Source organism: Trichechus manatus, unplaced genomic scaffold (genome assembly GCF_000243295.1).
Source record: "Trichechus manatus latirostris isolate Lorelei unplaced genomic scaffold, TriManLat1.0 scaffold00048, whole genome shotgun sequence".
Lineage (NCBI taxonomy): Eukaryota > Metazoa > Chordata > Mammalia > Sirenia > Trichechidae > Trichechus > Trichechus manatus.
Window position 1 is genome coordinate 8,024,379 of NW_004443984.1, and position 18,609 is coordinate 8,042,987.

Sequence of the window (18,609 nt, forward strand, 5' to 3'; positions counted from 1 at the left end):
AAAACACAAAATAATAAATGCTGGAGAGGTTGTGGAGAGACTGGAACACTTACACACGGTTGGTGGGAATGTAAAATGGTACAACCACTTTGGAAATCGATTTGGCACTTCCTTAAAAACCTAGAAATAGAAGTACCATACGATCCAGCTATCCTGCTCCTTGGAATATATCTTAGAGAAATAAGAGCCATCTCACGAATAGATATATGCACACCCATGGTCACTGCAGCACTGTTCACAATAGCAAAAAGGTGGTAACAACCTAGGTGCCCATCAATGGACGAATGGATAAACAAATTATGGTATAGCCACACAATGAAATATTACGCAATGATAAAGAACAACAATGAAGTGGTGAAACATCGTATAACATGGAGGAAGCTGGAGCTTATTATGCTGAGTGAATTTGGTCAGTCACAGAAGGACAAATACTGTATAAGACCACTATTATAAGAACTCAAGAAAAGGTTTAAACACAGAAGAAAACATTCTTTGATGGTTACGAGGGTTGGGAGGGAGGGTGAGGTTTATTTACTAACTAAATAGTAGATAAGAATCATCTTAGGCGAAGGGAAGGACAGTACACACTCCAGGGGAAGTCAGCACAACTGGACTAAACCAAAGCTAAGAAGTTTCCTGAATACAATCAAATACTTTGAGAGACGGAGTAGCAGGGGTAGGGGTCTGGGGACCATGCTTTCAGGGGACATCTAGGTCAACTGGCATAACAAAGTTTATTAAGAAAATCTTCTGCATCCTACTTTGGTAAGTGGCATCTGGGATCTTAAAAGCTTGCAAGCAGCCATCTAAGATGCATCAATTGGTCCCAACCACTTGGAGTAAAGAAGAATGAAGAACACCAAAGACACAAGGAAAGTATTAGCCCAGGAGACAGAAAGGGCATAAACCAGAGACTTCATCAGCCTGAGACCAGAAGAACTAGATGGTGCCCGGCTACCACCTATGTACGTCCTGACAGAGAACACAACAGAGGGTCCCTGATGAAGCAGAAGAAGGATGGGGTGCAGAACTCAAATTCTAGTAAGAAGACCAGACTTAATGGCCTGACTGAGACTGGAGGTGCCCCGGAAGGCATGGCCCCTTGACTCTCTATCAGCCCAGAACCAAAGCAATTTCCGAGGCCAACTCTTCAGACAGGGATTGGACTGGACTGTGGGACATACAGCGATACTCGTGAGGCGTGTGCCTCTTAGCTCAAGTAGATACAAGAGACCAAAGGGGCAGCTTCTGTCCAGAGGTGAGATGGGAAGGCTGAGAGGGTTAGTAGCTGGTTGAATGGACATGAGGAGTCAGGGGTGGAAAGGAGGAGTGTGCTGTCACAGAATGGGTTGAGCAATTAGGGTCACATAACAATGTATGTACAAAATTTTGTAAGGGAGACTAACTTGAAATGTAAACTTCATTTAAACTACAATAATAAAAAAAAGAAAAGAAAAAAGCATATTAGATTAAAAAAAAATAAAGAAGCCTTTGATGACCAAAAGCCAGACTCCCAAAATCTGCCTAACTTTAACGTAGACTATATATATATATATAGATATACACACACACATATGTATATATGTATAAAAGAAAAGACAGATTAAAGGACCAATTAGAACCCCATTGAAAGGGACCTAGTCTTCCTCACCAACCTGTGTGCCACCAAAACTAGAAGGAGTCAAACCTTAGATCCATCTATCACAACTGAAAAAAGGCCAAGCTGCCTCTGTAAACCAGCCAGCCCTCCGGGAAACTAAAAATTACCCTGAGATGCTCCAGAGGCCAGAAGCAGACATCTGAGGTAGAGAGCTAATCCCAAATTCACAGAACAAGAATCCACACATCTTGCTGAACTTTGTGGACTTTATAATTGTAGCTATCCTTATGCTGTTAGTATTACTCCATACTTGTAGTCTTGTTTCTAAATAATTTTATTCAATATGAAGGTCCATTTAAGTTTTATACTTCTCTTTCTAGTAATTTCTTCTACTTTTTTAATGTCTTTAGTTGGTTACTGTCTTAGTCATCTAGTGCTGCTCCAATAGAAATACCACAAGTGGATGGCTTTACAAAGAGAAGTTTATTCTCTCATAGTCCAGTAGGCTATAAGTCCAAATTCAGGGCATCAGCTCCAGGAGAAGGCTTTCTCTCTCTGTCAGCTCTGGAGAAAAGTCTGTGTCTGGAAGTTCCTTGTGATGCATCAGTCTTCCCTTGGTCTGGGAGCATCTCAGCACAGGAACCTCAGGTCCAAAGGACGCACTCTGCTCCCGGCACTGCTTTCTTGGTGGTATGAGGTTCCCATGTGTCTCTGCTCACTTCTCTTATATCTCAAAAGAGATTGGATTAAGACACTATCTAATCTTGCAGACATCATCAGTATGACCTCACCATAGTGACAGAGTTTACAACACGTAAGGAGATCACATATAACCATCATAGTGATAGAGTTTACAACACATAAGGAAATCACATCAGATTACACAATCATACAATACTGGGAATCATGACCCAATCAAGCTGACAGACATTTTTGGGGGACACGATTCAATCCATGACAGTTACCCAAAGGCACTGGTTCTTAGTTACGCTCATTATTACAAACTGGATTAATTCTTTTGATCATTATAATGATAGTTATAAGCCAAAAAACCAAACTTGTTGCTGTCGAGAGTAGAACTGCCTCATAGGGTTTCTAAGGAGCAGCTGGTGGATTTGAACTGCCAACCTTTTGGTTATCAGCCGAGCTCTAAATGTTAGTTATAGGACTTGTTAAATGCATTATGCATTATGTATCTAACTTTTGCAGTCATAGCATCAGACTCAAAGTTATGCAAAGGATTTTTTTATCTTGAAGAGACTTAAGTTTTTAGAACATTCATGCTTGTGCCCTAGCACTCCATCACTTTATGTATTGATGAGATATTTCTCTAAAGAATTTGGTGTATTTACCCTAGGTTCCCCCTACCATCAGACCACAAGAAACAGAGTGACTAAGCAATGGCATGGTGAAGATATTAGATGGTGCCCAGCTACTGAATAAAAGCATAAGTAGCACCTGGGATCTTTAAGGCTTGAAAGCAGCCATCTATGTTACAGCACAACTGAAAGACCATGCAGAAGAAAGCACTCTTATAGTGGTCTTTGTGATCTAAGAATTTCTATGGAAATTCTTAATGAAAAAGAGGGAGTGATAAGGAGTTTCTAAAATCAAACTAATGCTCTCAGCAAAGCCAATATGACTGATGACTAGGCTCTCAATAAAGGGTTAATGCAGATCACGCTGAGTAAGCAGGGGAGACAGAAAAGTGAAGTATGTGCTTAGAATGTTCCAGGATGCACGTGACACAAATGCAAAGTCCTCGGAAAGAATGGTTTGTGCAAATGGTCTTCTGGAAGGAGAGAAGATTAACTGATATGAAGAAAGAGTTGTTTTTGAAATGTTTGTAGGATTAGCTGTGCCTAACTGTGTGTACGAAAGCTCCACTTTGTCTCCAGAAAGACAGAACATTTTGGAAATTCTTCCTGAATGCTGCCTGATTCGAATCATTATATTCCCTCAATAAAACTTTTTACTTTTGCTTTCAATAGACTCAAAGACTTTACTCTTTTACTAGATCCTATATATAACAGACCAAATGTTGCTTGGTCCCGTGCCCCTCTTAAAATAATGGGTATGTTCGAGTGCATTGTTGCAGCCACTGTGTCATTCCATCTCACTGAGGGTCTTCCTCTTTTTCACTGATCCTCTACCAAGCATGATGTCCTTTTTCAGGGACTGGTCCCTCCTGATAACATGTCCAAAGTACTTGAGATGAAGTCTTGTCATCCTTGCTTCTGAGGAAAATTCTGGCTGTACTTCTTCCAAGACAGATTTGTTCATTCTTCTGGCAGTCCATGCCTTCATCAACACCATAATTCAAATGCGTCATTTCTCCTTTGGTCTTCCTTTTTTTTTCATCCAGTTTTCTCATGTACATGAGGCAATTGAAAATATCATGGCTTGGGTCTGGTGCACCTTAGTCATCAAAGTGATATCTTTGTTTTATAACACTTTAAAGAGGTATTTTGCAGCACATTTGCAGAATTTGGAAGCCATCAATACAGAGATGGTATTTAAAGCCATAGGAAAAGATGAAATCACCCAAGGAGTAAATGTAGATAGAGAAGAGGTTCAAGGACTGAATCTTACATCACTCACGTTTACAGGCTAGAGATGAGAAAGAACAGCAAACGTCACCGAAAAGGAATGACCAGTGAATAATGGGAAAACTAGGAGAATGTGTTGTTCTGCAAGTTAAGAGACGCAGGGACTGATTAACTGGGTCAACTGCTGCTGATAAGTCAAGTAAGATAGTGTGTGAGCTTACCATTGGTGATTTTCACATAAGTGGTTTTGGGAGGTGATGGAAATGAAAGCCTCATTTGGGAATGGGCTCAAGAGGGAATAGGAGGAGAAGAATTAGAGAAGAGTATAGACTACTCTTTCTAGTTTTGCTATAAATGGGAGCAGAGAAATGTGACAGTAGCTGGAGGGGGGTATAGAGGTCGAGAGGTTTTTTTTTTTTTTTTTAACTTCGGAGAAATTACAGCATATTTGTATTGCTGATGAAAATGATCTAGTAGGGATTGAAAAATTCATGATACCGGATCAATACATCCCTCAAGATTCAGACTACTGTCTGCTGGCCTATCACCAATATCCCTGATGCACCTGAAATGCAGTATATTCAAAATTAAATTATCATCTCCCTTCTAAACCTGCTCCCCTTTCTGAAGTTTCTACTTCACTTGGTAGCAGTTCTATTAATTATCCAAGTTAGAAAACTGGCATATGGTAGTGACACCACAGTGAGTAACATTCACAATTTCATCACGTGCCAAGTTTAGCAATGGATGACACTGGGAAATGTGGCATTGAGGAAAGGGCTATGACTCAGACTTGAAGGTCAAAGAACAGAAAGGTGAATAAACATTGGTCAGATTAACATCATCAAGTTCTAGCAATTCTCAGTCTCTCTCAAGGTTGCCCTCTCCCTCTATACCTATTACACTGTCCCAGTTCAAGCCTTTGTTATCCTCTGCCTGTATTACTGCAATAGTCTTGTAAAAGGTTTCTCTGCCTCTAGCCTTGGCTCAGACTGAAAAACCTAAACAAAATGCAAATTTCCATTTTATCTCTCACCAGCTTTAAACCTTTTGGAGTATTTGTATTTATACAAGGTTTTGGTCTGCCTCTCAAGCCTTCTCTTTCACCAATCCCTGACTCCCAACAGATAACCGTTTGCAGTGGCCCTCACACATCAAGGGGTTTCTCTCTCCTCTGTGCCTTGGCTGGTTGTGGCTCCCTTTGTCTAGAATGGTGACTTGCTTCTATCCTGGTAAGGTCCTATTCATCTTTTAAGGGAGGGCTTAGGGGTTACTGCTTCTGGTAAGCCTTTTCCCAAGTACTCCAAACCTCTCCCCCAAGGCTGGGAAGGGGATCTTACTATTTGTTTTACTTCCCCTCCCCGCTAATGGCAGGGACCAAAGCTTGTTCTCAACATGCCTTCCGTGAATGTTTGTCTAATTAATAGCACACTGAAGCATTCAGTCCAAGGTTACCCAGCTGGTAAGCAGCTGAATCAGAAGTTCCTGCGTAGTAGACCCCACAGGGCTCTCATTGAAATGTAAAGACTTCAAAATCCTCACTCTTGTGTCCTTTATAGTTTGCAAAACATTCTTGATAAGGCTACTCTTTATGTCCTGGGGCAGGAATTGCAGAAAGCAAATGCTGTTAAAGCTGGAAGATTGAGAAGAACGTTATGAAAGAAGTAGAAAACCATCATATAGCGTTAACAGTCGTGAGGAAGGCCAGTCAGCTGCAAGGCTGACCTTACAGCGAGAGAAACCCGACCCGTACCCTTGCATAAACTGAGACACAACGATCTCCCCACTTTGAAGACTACAAATCCCAGCATGCCTCGCATGGGGGGGGGGGGAGAGGAAGAGGAGAGCTGAACGCAATGCATGCCGGGACATGTAGTCCCTTTCTAGCTCAGGAAAAGCCTAAAACGTCCAGTGACGTCAGGAGGGCTCGAGAAAGGAGTCGGAACCGGTCCAAGCTCAAGTTAAATCTTCCCTTAGCGAGCCAACCCTAGTTTTCTTGGTTATCTAGTTTCGGCCCTAAACAGTTCCCGCCCCGTATTCCAGGCGGACCTATGGTGTGCGTTGAGCAGTTTTCGCGTGATTCCTTCGCCGTTAAAGGGGAAGTATCGAAAGGCAAGAACACGCAGCTTTCGGCCCTCCAGGTGCGGAATGGCTAGAGAGAGCAGTGGTATGCTACCCAGGGCAGAGGCAGAGACAACTGCTTCCACAGCAGCACCGGTGAGGACGTGGCAAGGGTGCTTCCGATCGCGGTTTCCCCTTCCCCCGCCCTTCGGGGCAGAGGCGTGTGAGTCGCAGAGACTGCTGGGAACGCGCATGCGCTTACGCCGGGAGTACACTTCCAACGTCTACGGGCGCGGGGGTTGTCGGGCGGCGGCGGCGGCGCTTTGCGGCTGGTCGTGAGCGTAGGGCGCGGGCGGGCGCGGCGGCAGTGGCGCGCACAGGTGATTGACTGGTCGGCCGGCTGGCTGAGGGAGCTCTTGGTACTCGTCGCTGGCAGGTAGCGGAGTGTATTTGGGCGGCAGCGGCGGCGTAGGCGGCGGAGGAGGCCGGCCTCTGGAGGCGCTCCGCGGGCCCAGGCCATGGCTCCGCGTCTGCAGTTGGAGAAGGCGGCCTGGCGCTGGGCGGAGACGGTGCGGCCCGAGGAGGTGTCGCAGGAGCACATCGAGACCGCCTACCGCATCTGGCTGGAGCCTTGCATCCGCGGCGTGTGCAGGTGAGGCTCGCACACCGGGTCTCGAGATCCCTTCACGCACCGCCTTGGAAAGCTGGGCCCGGGACGGGGCGGAGGAAAGGAAGACGGCGGCCCGTTGCGTGCATTGGGGCGGTGTGTAGAGGAGCGAGGTGGAGGTTTCCTTTTTTCCGCCGTCTGGGCGCCCTGCGTGGTGCTGATGTTGCCGATAGCCTTTTAGAAAGATTCTGGGGTTCTCATCTAGAAGATGGCGGTGGAGATGGTTGAAGGCAAGAATCGAGAGCTTAGCAAACGTTGATTTTTAGTGTGTCTTGATTAGGGCTTGGGTTTTTCTTTTGTAAGAAGGGAACTTTTTTGACGCGAGCTTCATCATAGTATATCTTGTATTTGTGTTGACCCCGAAGGCCTGATCATCATAGTATTATTTTCTGAGAGGATAGCTTTAGCCTAAGTCATTGGTACCCACATCCCCAGCTGATCTAGTATTTTTTTTTTTAAGCCTTCCTTGTCGTTCTCACTCGACACCACTACTGAGTACCAAGTTTGAGCTGCGTAAGCGCTGTCCTTCACTTTTGCATAGCCTTTGAATCTTGCCTTAAGTCCCTGTTTTAGATTTAATCCTGCGGCTTTGCGCCTCTTTCATCCTTTTTCTCACCTTTTAACGCGGGAACTATAGTTTTTGTTCTGGAATGTTGTCGAATTGGGTTGGCCAAGCCGGATATGCTTTATGGAGTTTTTAAATTCCGCAGGGGGATCTAGAAGGAATGGAAGGTATGGTCTCTGGCTTTTGAGCTTGAAGTCTATCTTGGGAAGTGAAACAAGTTACGGGGCTTCCTTAAGACAAATAAGTCAAAACTCTGAGTCTCTGACTCACAAGGAGAGCAAATCTGACTCCAGCAGTAAGTATTGGAATGAAAATAGAATTTATCAAGGCTCAGTCAGTATCTCAGCACAAATAGGTTCCAGGGTAACCAAAATATTTAAACTGTTTCACTGTAATAGTTCTGATTTTAACGGAAGTAAAGGAGGAGCAGAAATTGGCAGAGATTACTCTAAGGGGAACATAATAGATAAGGTGAGTTTAAAGTTGCAATTGCAAGGTTTATATCCAAGCAGTTTTTTTTTTTAAGACAGATTTATTGAGATACAATTAATATATCATAGGATTCATCCATTTGAAGTGTACAGTTAAGTGCTTTTAAAAAAAAATTTATAGGGTTGTGCAACTATCACTATAATCTCAGTTTATAACATTTTGGTCCCCTCTAAAAGAAATCCTTTATGCATTAGACTAGCAGTCAGTACCCCTCTCCCCACCCAGCCTTAAGCAATCTCTAACCTATTTTCTCTATATTTGCCTATTCTAGACATTGGATAAGTGGGATCATACAGTATGTGGACTTTTGTGGCTGGCTTTCATTGGGCATAATGTTTTGAGGGTTCATCCTTATTGTAGCATGTATCAATCCTTCACTCCTTTTTATGGCCAAATATTCCATTGTATGGATATATTACATTTTATATGTCCATTCATCAGTTGATGGATATTTGAGTTGTATCCACTTCTTGGCTATTATAAATAATGCTGTTATTAACACTTGTGTACAAACTTTTGTTTGGATGTATGCTTTCATTTCTCTTGGGTATATACCTAGAAGTGGAATTGCTCTGGTAACTCGTGCTTAACATTTTAAGCAACTATCAAACTTTTTGAAAGCGAGGGCACCAGTTTGCATACCCACAAGCAATGAAATCGGAGGGTTCCAATTTCTCCACATCATTACACTTGTTGTCTTTTTGATTATAACCATCCTAGTCTGTATGAGAAGCCGTGGTGGTGCAGTGGCTAAGTGTTTGGCTGCTAACCAAAAAGTCAGCAGTTTGAATCTTCCAGCTGCTCCTTGGAAAGCCTATGGGGCAGTTCTACTCTGTCTATAGGGTCGCTATGAGTTGGAATCAACTGGACAGCAAAGTGTTTGGGTTTTTTCAGTGTGTGTGAAGTGACGTTTCATTGTGGTTTTGGTTTGCATTTGCCTGGTGACTAATAATGTTGAACATCTTTTCATGTGCCATTTGTATATCTTCTTTGGAGAATTGTCTATTCACATTTTTTGTCCATTTTAAAATTGGGTTGTCTTACTGAGTTCTAAGAATTTTTTTATAATTTTGGATACAAGTACTTTATCAGAAACATGATTTGCAAACATTTTTTTCCATTCTGTGATTGTCTTTTCACTTTCTTGATGGTATTGTTTGTAGCTTTTAATTTTGATGTAGTGCAGTTTATCTCCTTGTTGCTTGTGCTCTTGGTGTTATAAGAAACCATGCCTAACTCAAGGTCCAAGCAGTTTTTATTCAAATATCAAAAAAGATCCTTTTCCCACTCATTTTCTCTTCTTGTTTAATCATGTTTTCTCTCTCTTTTTTCTTTATGATTGTAGGGTCACTTTGAGTGAGAATCTACAGCAATAGGTTTTATAAGTTCATTTGGGGATTCTCTGGGTGGCACAAACGCGATGCCTTAGAAGATAGGCCTAGTGATCTGCTTCTGAAAAGTCACAGCCTTGACAACCCTTCGGAGCAGTTCTACACTGTACCCATGGGGTTGCCATGAGTCAAAATTGACTCTACAGCAACTAACAAGTTTGCTTAAATATACTTAATATATATTATATGCTAGACCCATAGTATGGAAAGGGGATTCATTTTAAACAGGCTTATCAGACCACCTTCACCCAGTCACATTTTTTTTTTTTTTTATTGTGGTAAATATATGTACAAAACATTTGCCATTTCAGCCCTTTTTACATGTACAGGTCAGTAACATTAATTACATTTACCATGGTGTGCAACCATCACCACTGCCCATTTCCAAATTTTTCCATTGCCCTTAACAGAAACTCCGTACCTCTTATGCAGTACCTCCCTCCCCCCCTGCACCTGCCCCTGGTAACCACTAATAAACTTTGGTCTATTCTAGATAGTTCATATAAGTGGGATCATACAATATTTGCTCTATGTGTCTGACTTATTTCACTCAGCATAATGTTTTCAGTGTTCATCCATGTCGTAGCATGTAGCAGAACTTCATTTCTCTTTATGGTTGAATAATATTCGGTTGTATAGATGTACCACATTTCGTTTATCCATTTACCTGTTGATGGACACTGGGGTGATTTTTACCTTTTGGCTATTGCGAATAATGCTGCAGTGAACATTGGTGTACAAGTATCTGAGTCCTTTCACTTCGTTTGGGTATATACCCAGGAGTGAACTGATGGGTCATATAGTGATTCTGGAGCCCAGTGGCACAGTGGTTAAGAGCTCAGCGGCACAGTGGTTAAGAGCTTGGCTGCTAACCAAAAGGTCAACAATTCAAATCCACCAGCGTCTTCTTGGAAACCCTATGGGGCAGCTCTACTGTGTCCTGTAGGGTGGCTGTGAGTAGTCTGCTCGATGGCAATGGGTTTTTGTTTTTTTTTTAAATAATAATTCTCTATTTAATTTACTGTTTTCCACTATGGTTGCAACATTTTACTCTCCTACCAACAATGTGTGAGGGTTCCAATTTCTCTACATCCTTGTCAACACTTACTGTTTTCCATTTTTCTGATAATAGCCATCCTATTGGGGGTGAAGTGATATCTCTTTTGTGGTTATAATTTGCATTTCTCTAATGACTAATGAGATTAAGCATCTTTTCATGTGCTTATTAGCATTTGTATATCTTTTGTGAAAAGTCTGTTCAAGTCCTTTACCCATTTTTTGATTGTGTTGTTTGCCTTTTTTGTTGTTAAGTTATAGGAGTTCTTTATGTATTCAGGATATCAAACCCTTACCAGGTATAAGGTTCTCAAATATTTTATCCCATTCTGTAGGTTACCGTTACTTTGTTGGTAAAGCTTTTTGATACACAAAAATTTTAAAATATTGATGAAGTCCGGTGTATTTATCGTTTGTTGTTGTGCTTTTGGAGTCATAGCTAAGGTTCCATTGTTGAAAACTAGATTCCTATATTTTGTTCTAAGCATTATGGTTTTAATTTTGACTTAATTTTTGAGTTCATTTTCATATATGGTATGAAGTATGGGTACAGCTTCCTTCTTTTGCATGTAGAAATCCATTTTTCCCAGCACCATTTATTGAAGAGGCTATTCTTTCCTCATTGAATGGACTTAGCACCCTTGTCAAAATCAATTTTCCGTAGACGTATGGGTTTATTTCTGAACTTTCAATTCTATTCCATTGGCTTATATGTCTATCCTTATAGCAGTAACAGACTTATTTTGATTACTGTAACTATATAGTACATTTTGAAATCAGGAAGTGTGAATCCTACTACTTTGTTCTTTTTTAAGCTTGCTTTGGCTATTCAGGGCACCCCTTGCAATTCTACATAAATTTTAGGATTGGCTTTTCCATTTCTGCAGAGAAGCCTGTTGGAATTTTGATGGGGATTGCATTCATTCTGTAGATTGCTTTGGGTAGTATTGACAGCTTAACAATATTAAGTCTTCCAATCAATGGACATGGAATGTCTTTCTGTTTATTTAGATCTTCTTTAATTTCTTTCAGTAATGTTTTACAGTTTTCAGTGTACAAGTCTTTTATCTCCCTGGTTAAATTTTTTGCTATATATTCTTTTAGATGCTATTGTAAATGCATTTGTTATCTTAATTTCCTTTTCAGATTGCTCATTGCTGGTATGTAGAAACGCAACTGATTTTTGTGTGTGGCCTTGTACCCTGCCACTTGCTGGATTCATTTATTAACTCTAGTAGCTTTCTGTGGATTCTTTGGGATTTTCTATTTTAGGATCATGCCATCTGCAGGTACAGTTTTACCTCTTCCTTCCCAGTTTGGAGACAGTATGTTTTTCTTGGTGGCTTTTGTATCTGATACATTCACCAGTGTGCATGCTAATTTGAGAAGCATGGATAAGGTAAAATGAACTATAGTTCTGTTAGGTTTTTTAGAAGTCACATCTCACTGTGAACTTAATGAACTCATGTCAAATAAAAGCTACCACCCAGAGAACACGAATTGCAATATTTTGATAATCCTTTTGATTTTTTTATACAGTACTTACATAAAAACAAAAAGGTCATCATTTTATACGTACATTACCGACACCCATTGCTATCGAGTTGATTCAGAGTAGAACTGCCCCATAGGGTTTTCAAGGCTGTAATCTTTGTGGAAGCAAACTTACCGCCACATCTTTCTCCCACGGAGCAACTGGTGGGTTCCAACCACTGACCTTTCAGTTAGCAACTGAGCTCTTAACCCCTTACACCACCAAGGCTTCTTATATGTACTTTACAATTTTTTTTTTTTTCTTCAAGAATATCTCCCCAGGACATTATATAGTTTGCAAAAGTAATTTCTAATCATTGCATAATATTCCATCTTACATACTTCAAAGTATTTAGCCGTATTCTTGTTGGACATTTGTCCTGCCTGCCTTCCTCTTTTCTCTTTCTCCTTTTTTTCTTCTTCTCCTTTTATTTGTTTATTTTTGTTAAACTTTTAACTTTTATGATCATTCTTGTAAATAAATATCATCTGCTTCTCTGGTTGTCTTAGGAAAAAATTGTGAAAGTGGCATGAACATTTTTAAGGCTTTTGGTACAGTTTGCCATTGCAATATTTGCTCCCTTCAGCAGTGTGCGGTGTATGAACTTTCCTGTCTCTCTGTATCCTTGCATCGAGTATTAATTTTTAAAAAACTTTGTCAATTTTCATAGGTGAATAATGGAATCTTTTGATTACCAGTGAAGTTGGAAGATAGTTTTTCAAGTGCTATGCCAGCGTTTCTCAAATGGCGTAAAGCTTGAGAAACATTTCAAATTCTCCTTATTAGAGAACTAAGAAGTCCCACTATAAGGAAAAAAAAAAATTTTTTTTTTAAAGTTTAATGGTTAAATAAGCGTATTTAGACAGGGAAAGATGTTTTAACTTGCCAGTTAGCATCCCCCAATATTTTTCCTTTAAGATATGTTTGAGAGGTATCCTTTAGAAAATAGGTTTGTGGTATTACCAAGTAGGCTCACTTTTTAAATCCAGTTTGCTTGGCTAGTCCCATTTTCCCTAATAGAAGCCTGAATTCCAGGCCAATTGATTTACTATACTAATTATAAGACTATTGGGTACGTTGATAATTTTTATAAGTCAGTTTTTGGATTCCAACTTAGCGGGACCTTACTTTTGAGATTCGGTAAAACGAAGAGCTAAGGATATTTCACTTTTGCTAGTTGGCAGAGCCACAAAGATTGATTGGATTCATACACTTAAAAATATTTAATTAATTTATTTTTTGAATATCCAGTACACTGTTTAAAGGATTGCAGCATTTTAGGAAGGCTTCTATCTGTGATGTCGAACATAAGTGTGGTGTTGAGTTTTGTTGACTTTGCTTTGTCAGTTGCTTCTCAAACCTTTTTGCCCAAGACTTCTCCATATATGGCAGAGGAGTCATAGACGAATGGGGCATAAGTGTTGTTGTTAGGTGCCCTCCAGTCAGTTTCGACGCATAGCGACCTGTACAACAGAATGTAACACTGCCCAGTCCTGCGCCATCCTCGTAGTCCTTGCTACATTTGAGCCCATCGTTGCAGCCACTATGTCAGTCCATCTTGTTGACGGTCTTCCTCTACCACTGACCCTCTACCTTACCAAGCATGATGTCCTTCTCCAGGGACTGGTCTTTCCTGGTAACATGTCCACAGTACTTGAGACGAAGTCTTGCTATCCTCCCTTATAAGGAGCATACTGCCTCTACTTCTTTCAAGACAAATTTGTTCGGTCTTCTGGCAGTCCAGAGTATATTCAATAATCTTCACCAACGCTAATTCAAAGGCATCAATTCTTCTTCGGACTTCCTTATTCATTGTTCAGCTTTCACATGCATATGAGGCAATTAAAAATACCATGGCTTGGGTCAGATGCACCTTAGTCCTCAGAGTGACGTCTTTGCTTTTTAACAGTTTTTTTTTTAACAGATTTGCCCAATGCAATACATTGTTTGATTTCCTGACTGCTGCTTCCATGGGTGTTGATTGTGGATGTAAGTGAAATGAAATCCTTGACAACTTTAGTCTTGTCTCTGTTTATTATGATGTTTCTTATTGGTCTTGTTGTAAGGATTTTTGTTTTCTTTATGTTGTGGTGTAATCCATACTGAAGGATGTATGTAGTCTTTGATCTTCATCAGAAGTGCCTCAAGTCCTCTTTTGCTTTTAACAAGCAAGGTTGTGTCATCTGCATATAAACAGATTGTTAATGAGTCTTCCTCCAATCCTGATGCCATGTTCTTCTTCATACAGTCCAGCTTCTCAGATTATTTGCTCAGCATACAGATTGAATAAGTATGGTGAAAGGATGCAACCCTGACAAGACAACCTTTCCTGATTTTAAACCTCTCTCTCAGTATCTCCTTGTTCTGTTTGAACAACTACCTCTTGATCTGTGTACAGGTTCCTTCTGAGCACAATTAAGTGTTCTGGAATTCCCATTCTTTGCAGTGTTATCCATAATTTGTTATGATCTACACAGTCGAATGCTTTTGCATAGTGAATAAAACACAGGTAAGTATCTTTCTGGTATTGTCTGTTTTCAGCCGTGATCCATCTGATGTCAGCAGTGATACTATTCTACAGCTAGATACGTTTCCGTATCAGTACCTAACAGCTTCCTGCTGTGTTTTGTTTTTGTTTTAAGCGATCCAAGCTTTAGACTACGTTTGGTAAAATTACATATTGTGAAATGTCCAATTCACTGGGTTTTAAAACATGGTTACACCTTGTAACCACCACCCCAGTCACATAAAGAACATTTTCATCACCCCAGAAAGTACCTTCTTACTTTCTTACATTTAGTCCTTATCCCCCTGTAGTGAATCTCTGTTCTGATAAATGGACCCTTTACAGCAGTTAGCCTCCACGTGCCTGTCAGTTTGTCGTACTGTGGGGGCTTGCATGTTGCTGTGATGCTGGTGATACAGATGACACAGCCTTGCTTGCTGAAAGTGAAGAGGACTTGAAGCACTTACTGATGGAAATCAAAGACCACAGCCTTCAGTATGGATTATATCTCAACATAAAGAAAACAAACATCCTCACAACTGGACCAATAAGCAACATCAGGATAAACAGAGAAAACATTAAAGTTGTCAAAGATTTCATTTTACTTGGAGCCACAACCAACACCCATGGAAACAGCAGTCAGGAAATCAAAAGACGCACTGCATTGGGCAAATCTTCTGCAAAAGACCTCTTTAAAGTGTTGAAAAGCAAAGATGTCACCTTGAAGACTAAGATGTGCCTGACCCAAGACAAATCTGTCTTGAAAGAAGTACAACCAGAATGCTCCTTAGAAGCAACGATGGCTAGACTACGTCTCACATACTTCAAACATGTTATCAGGAGGGGTCAGTCTCTGGAGAAGGACATCGTGCGTGGTAAAGAAGAGGGTCAGGGAAAAAGAGGAATACCCTCAATGAGATGGATTGACACAGTGACTGCAACAGTGAGCTCAAGCATGACAACAATTGTGAGGATGGCACAGGACTGGGCAGTGTTTCATTTTGTTGTACATGGGGTTACTATGAGTCAGAACCAGCTCGATGGCACCTAACAACAGCAGCAGCAGTTAGTCTTTTATGTCGATTCTTTTGCCCAACATAATGTTTTTGAGATTTATTCATGTTGTGTGTATCAGTGTTTTTGTTTTTTTTTTTGCTGAGTAGTAGTCTTTTGTATGAATTTATCATAATTTGTTTATTCTCCTGTTAATGAACATTTGGACCATTTAATTTTTGAGTGTTGTAAATAAAAGCTGCTGTAAGCTTTCATGTAAAAGTCTCTCTTGGATATTTGCATTGGTTTTTCTTGGGTCCTCATTTTAAAATGTAGTTACGTTGTATACTATTGTGTGAATTACCATGGTTTATTTAACTATCAGTCTTGTTTCTTTTGCTGTTACTACCAATGCTTCAGTAAAATAGCTTTCATTTTAAGCTGTTTTGCATTTGTACAGGTATGTCTGTAGGATAAATACCCATGTGAGATTGCAGGGCCCAAGAGTATATACATTAGTAATTTTGATAGGTATTGGAAATTGTCCTCCATAGAGATTATTCCATGTTTTAGCCTCACCAGCAGTGTATGAGAGATTGCCTGTTTCTCCATGGCCTTGTCAGACTTCCTAAACTTTTGCCAATCTGATAGGCAAGACAAGACAAATCAGTCAGGAATAGGCTAGGTTACGCTGTGGGAACAAATAAACCCCAAATCTCAATGGCTGAAAACCACAAAAGATTTATTTCTCACTCAAGCTACACGAAGAGTGTAAGCTGAAGGGTGTGTGTATGCGTGTGTGTGTGTGTTTGTGTGTACATGTAGGGACAGGCTGGCTCATTGTGGTCACTTGAGCACCTGGATGTTGTAGCAGTCACCATTTGAAATATTGTCAGTTACTCTGGAAGGTTTCAGTGCCAGCAGGTAAATGCTTGACTTGGAAGTACACGTATCATTTCTGCTCACAACTCATTGGCCAGAACTTGTTTCACGGTCCAGCCATCCAGAATGTCTAGGAGGAGAGAGGAGTACTTGGTTAACAGTACTATTGATTACTACATAAGATCTCAGTCTAGTTTTATTTTACATTTCTCTTAGTTTAAAAGATTGAACATTTTTTCATGCTTAAGAGCCGTTTGTATTTCTCTAAATGCTTGTTGAGTCATTTGTCTATTTTTATGTAAAGTTATTAGTCTTCTCAGTTTGAAATTATGATGGTGGCAGGAGAGGGACCTTTAGGGGTCTGAAATAGCGTGCTGTATGGCAAACTTTGAAAATACTTGGGTATTGAGCTGTATTCTGTTCTGCTACAGGACTTATTGAAATTGTTTTAATAGCTAGTTTGCTTTTTGAAATTTTTATTTTTAATCTGCCCTGGGAAATAGACAACTTTGGATGAAAGTGCCTATTTTTAACACTGCCAAATGTTTCTGAGCAGCATGAATCTTAGGGATATGAAAGAGATAAAAAGATGGCCCTATGTTCAAAATCTTTTGGTGAAAGAAGAGTTGCTCAGTATAGCTCTCAATCTTCAAGTTCTTTCTCAAAGAAAAAAAGCAGCTATAGGGCTAGTAAACTTGGCTCTGCATATTATGGTAGATTATATTATGAAAGATCCATAACTAACACCCCGCTGCTTTGTCCTGTTTGCTGCAGGCTTACTTCCTCTCAGATCAGTTTTGTCAGAAGTCAAAATTTCACATGAAATCAGGCTCTCAGATGAGTGAATGTTTTGTGAATTTCTAGATCTGAGTATTCTCTAAGCATTTGTTACTAGTGATTGCCATCCTTCCTTAAAAGAAACATAAGATTTTAAGTGAAACCACTTACATAAAAACCTGATTTCTTCTCTTCCCTCACTCCCCTCAAAAATGACCCATTATAAATACTGTTATTTGAACTCTGTAGTATCTCTTACATCTAACCTCCACCTCTACTACCATCTTATATTTCAGATCCTCATTTCTCATCTCTCTTATTATAACAGCATCCTCTTTAAATTTTTCTATCAGATCCTTTCTGTTTGTCTTTGATGTTACAGTTACAACATTGCCCCTGACCCCTCCTTGGGAGGAGAGCCAGGATTTATAATTTGGAAAGCTTCTATTTAAAAACAAACTTGAAACTTGTCTTATTAAAAATGGGAAAAGCTTCTAAAAATGCCATTCATTGAAGAAGCAAAACTTGTAGTATCTTCGGGTGATTCTGATAAGCCACTTTGGTTACGAAACGCAGAGGATCTTTCTGAAATGCAAATGAGACTGCTTTTCTGCTGAAAACACTTTAGTGACTCCTTGGATCAAGTCCAAGCTCTTAACGTATCTGAGGGCTTCTGTGATAGGGTGGCTATGAGTTGGAATCTATTTGAGGGCAGTGAGTTCGTTTTTGTGTGTGTGTGCGTGTGTGTGTGTGCGCGCGCGCGCGATCTCATCTGACCACTGACTTCTCTGCAGCCTCATTGGCCTTCCCGCCTTCCCCTCCCCAAAGCCTCCAGCTGTGCTGAACGGCATGCTCACAGACTTCTTTAGCATGGCATGTAAGCCTTCATTGATTTTTTCCACCAGCTTGCCTCTCTAGTGTTACCTCTGCATATGCTGTCCTTTGCCTGAAATGCTCTTTAGTTCTCTTCCCACATTTAGTGAATCCCTACAGGTCCTTGAAGACTGTCAGCTTGGCAACGCTTTCTCCCCTTAAGTGAGCTTTTTTCTACAGCATCCTGTGCTTCGTGCTGCCACAGCACTTAGTTATCTGGAGTTGTCCTTTTACCTGTCACCTCAGATGCCTGTGACTTTATCTTTTATCCTATATAATTCGTACCTGGGCATCTCTGTGTTTGAGATAATGTGTGAGCCTGTAAAGTATAGTTTTTATAAGATAATAGTTTTGGCTATTCAAAATGACATGGTTTACTTTTATTCATATCAATATGACATATCTGGTAGAAGACTGATGCTGCCAACATTTATTGATGGTGATTTGAAGTTGTTCTGTGAAGCAGCAATCTGAGCATAAATAACGCAGATAGGTCTTTCCAGTCACAGGGCCCTTTCTCAGTGCCAGTTCCATCTTTGATTTCCTTATCTTCTGCTCTCATTAAGAAAGCAGAACGGGCCAACAGACACATGAGGAAATGCTCGCGATCACTAGCCATTAGAGAAATGCAAATTAAAACCACAATGAGATACCATCTCACCC

At 40.5% G+C, this 18,609-nt stretch overlaps 1 protein-coding gene across 7 annotated transcripts in view; it reads left to right on the forward strand.

The window, feature by feature from the left end:
- The first annotated feature begins 6,126 nt into the window (after positions 1 to 6,126).
- Positions 6,127 to 18,609, forward strand: part of USP48 (ubiquitin specific peptidase 48) — a 106,223-nt gene continuing 93,740 nt past the window's right edge. For 3 of the 7 annotated variants that reach the window (XM_004377153.3, XM_023732118.1, XM_023732120.1), the window contains exon 1: positions 6,490 to 6,862. In XM_004377153.3, the coding sequence (XP_004377210.1) occupies positions 6,729 to 6,862 (134 nt within the window). In that variant the 5' untranslated portion in view covers positions 6,490 to 6,728. Of the gene's footprint in view, positions 6,367 to 6,489; positions 6,863 to 18,609 lie in introns of those variants that run through there. The other 4 variants (XM_023732123.1, XM_023732124.1, XM_004377154.3 and 1 more) reach the window with 4 other exon arrangements.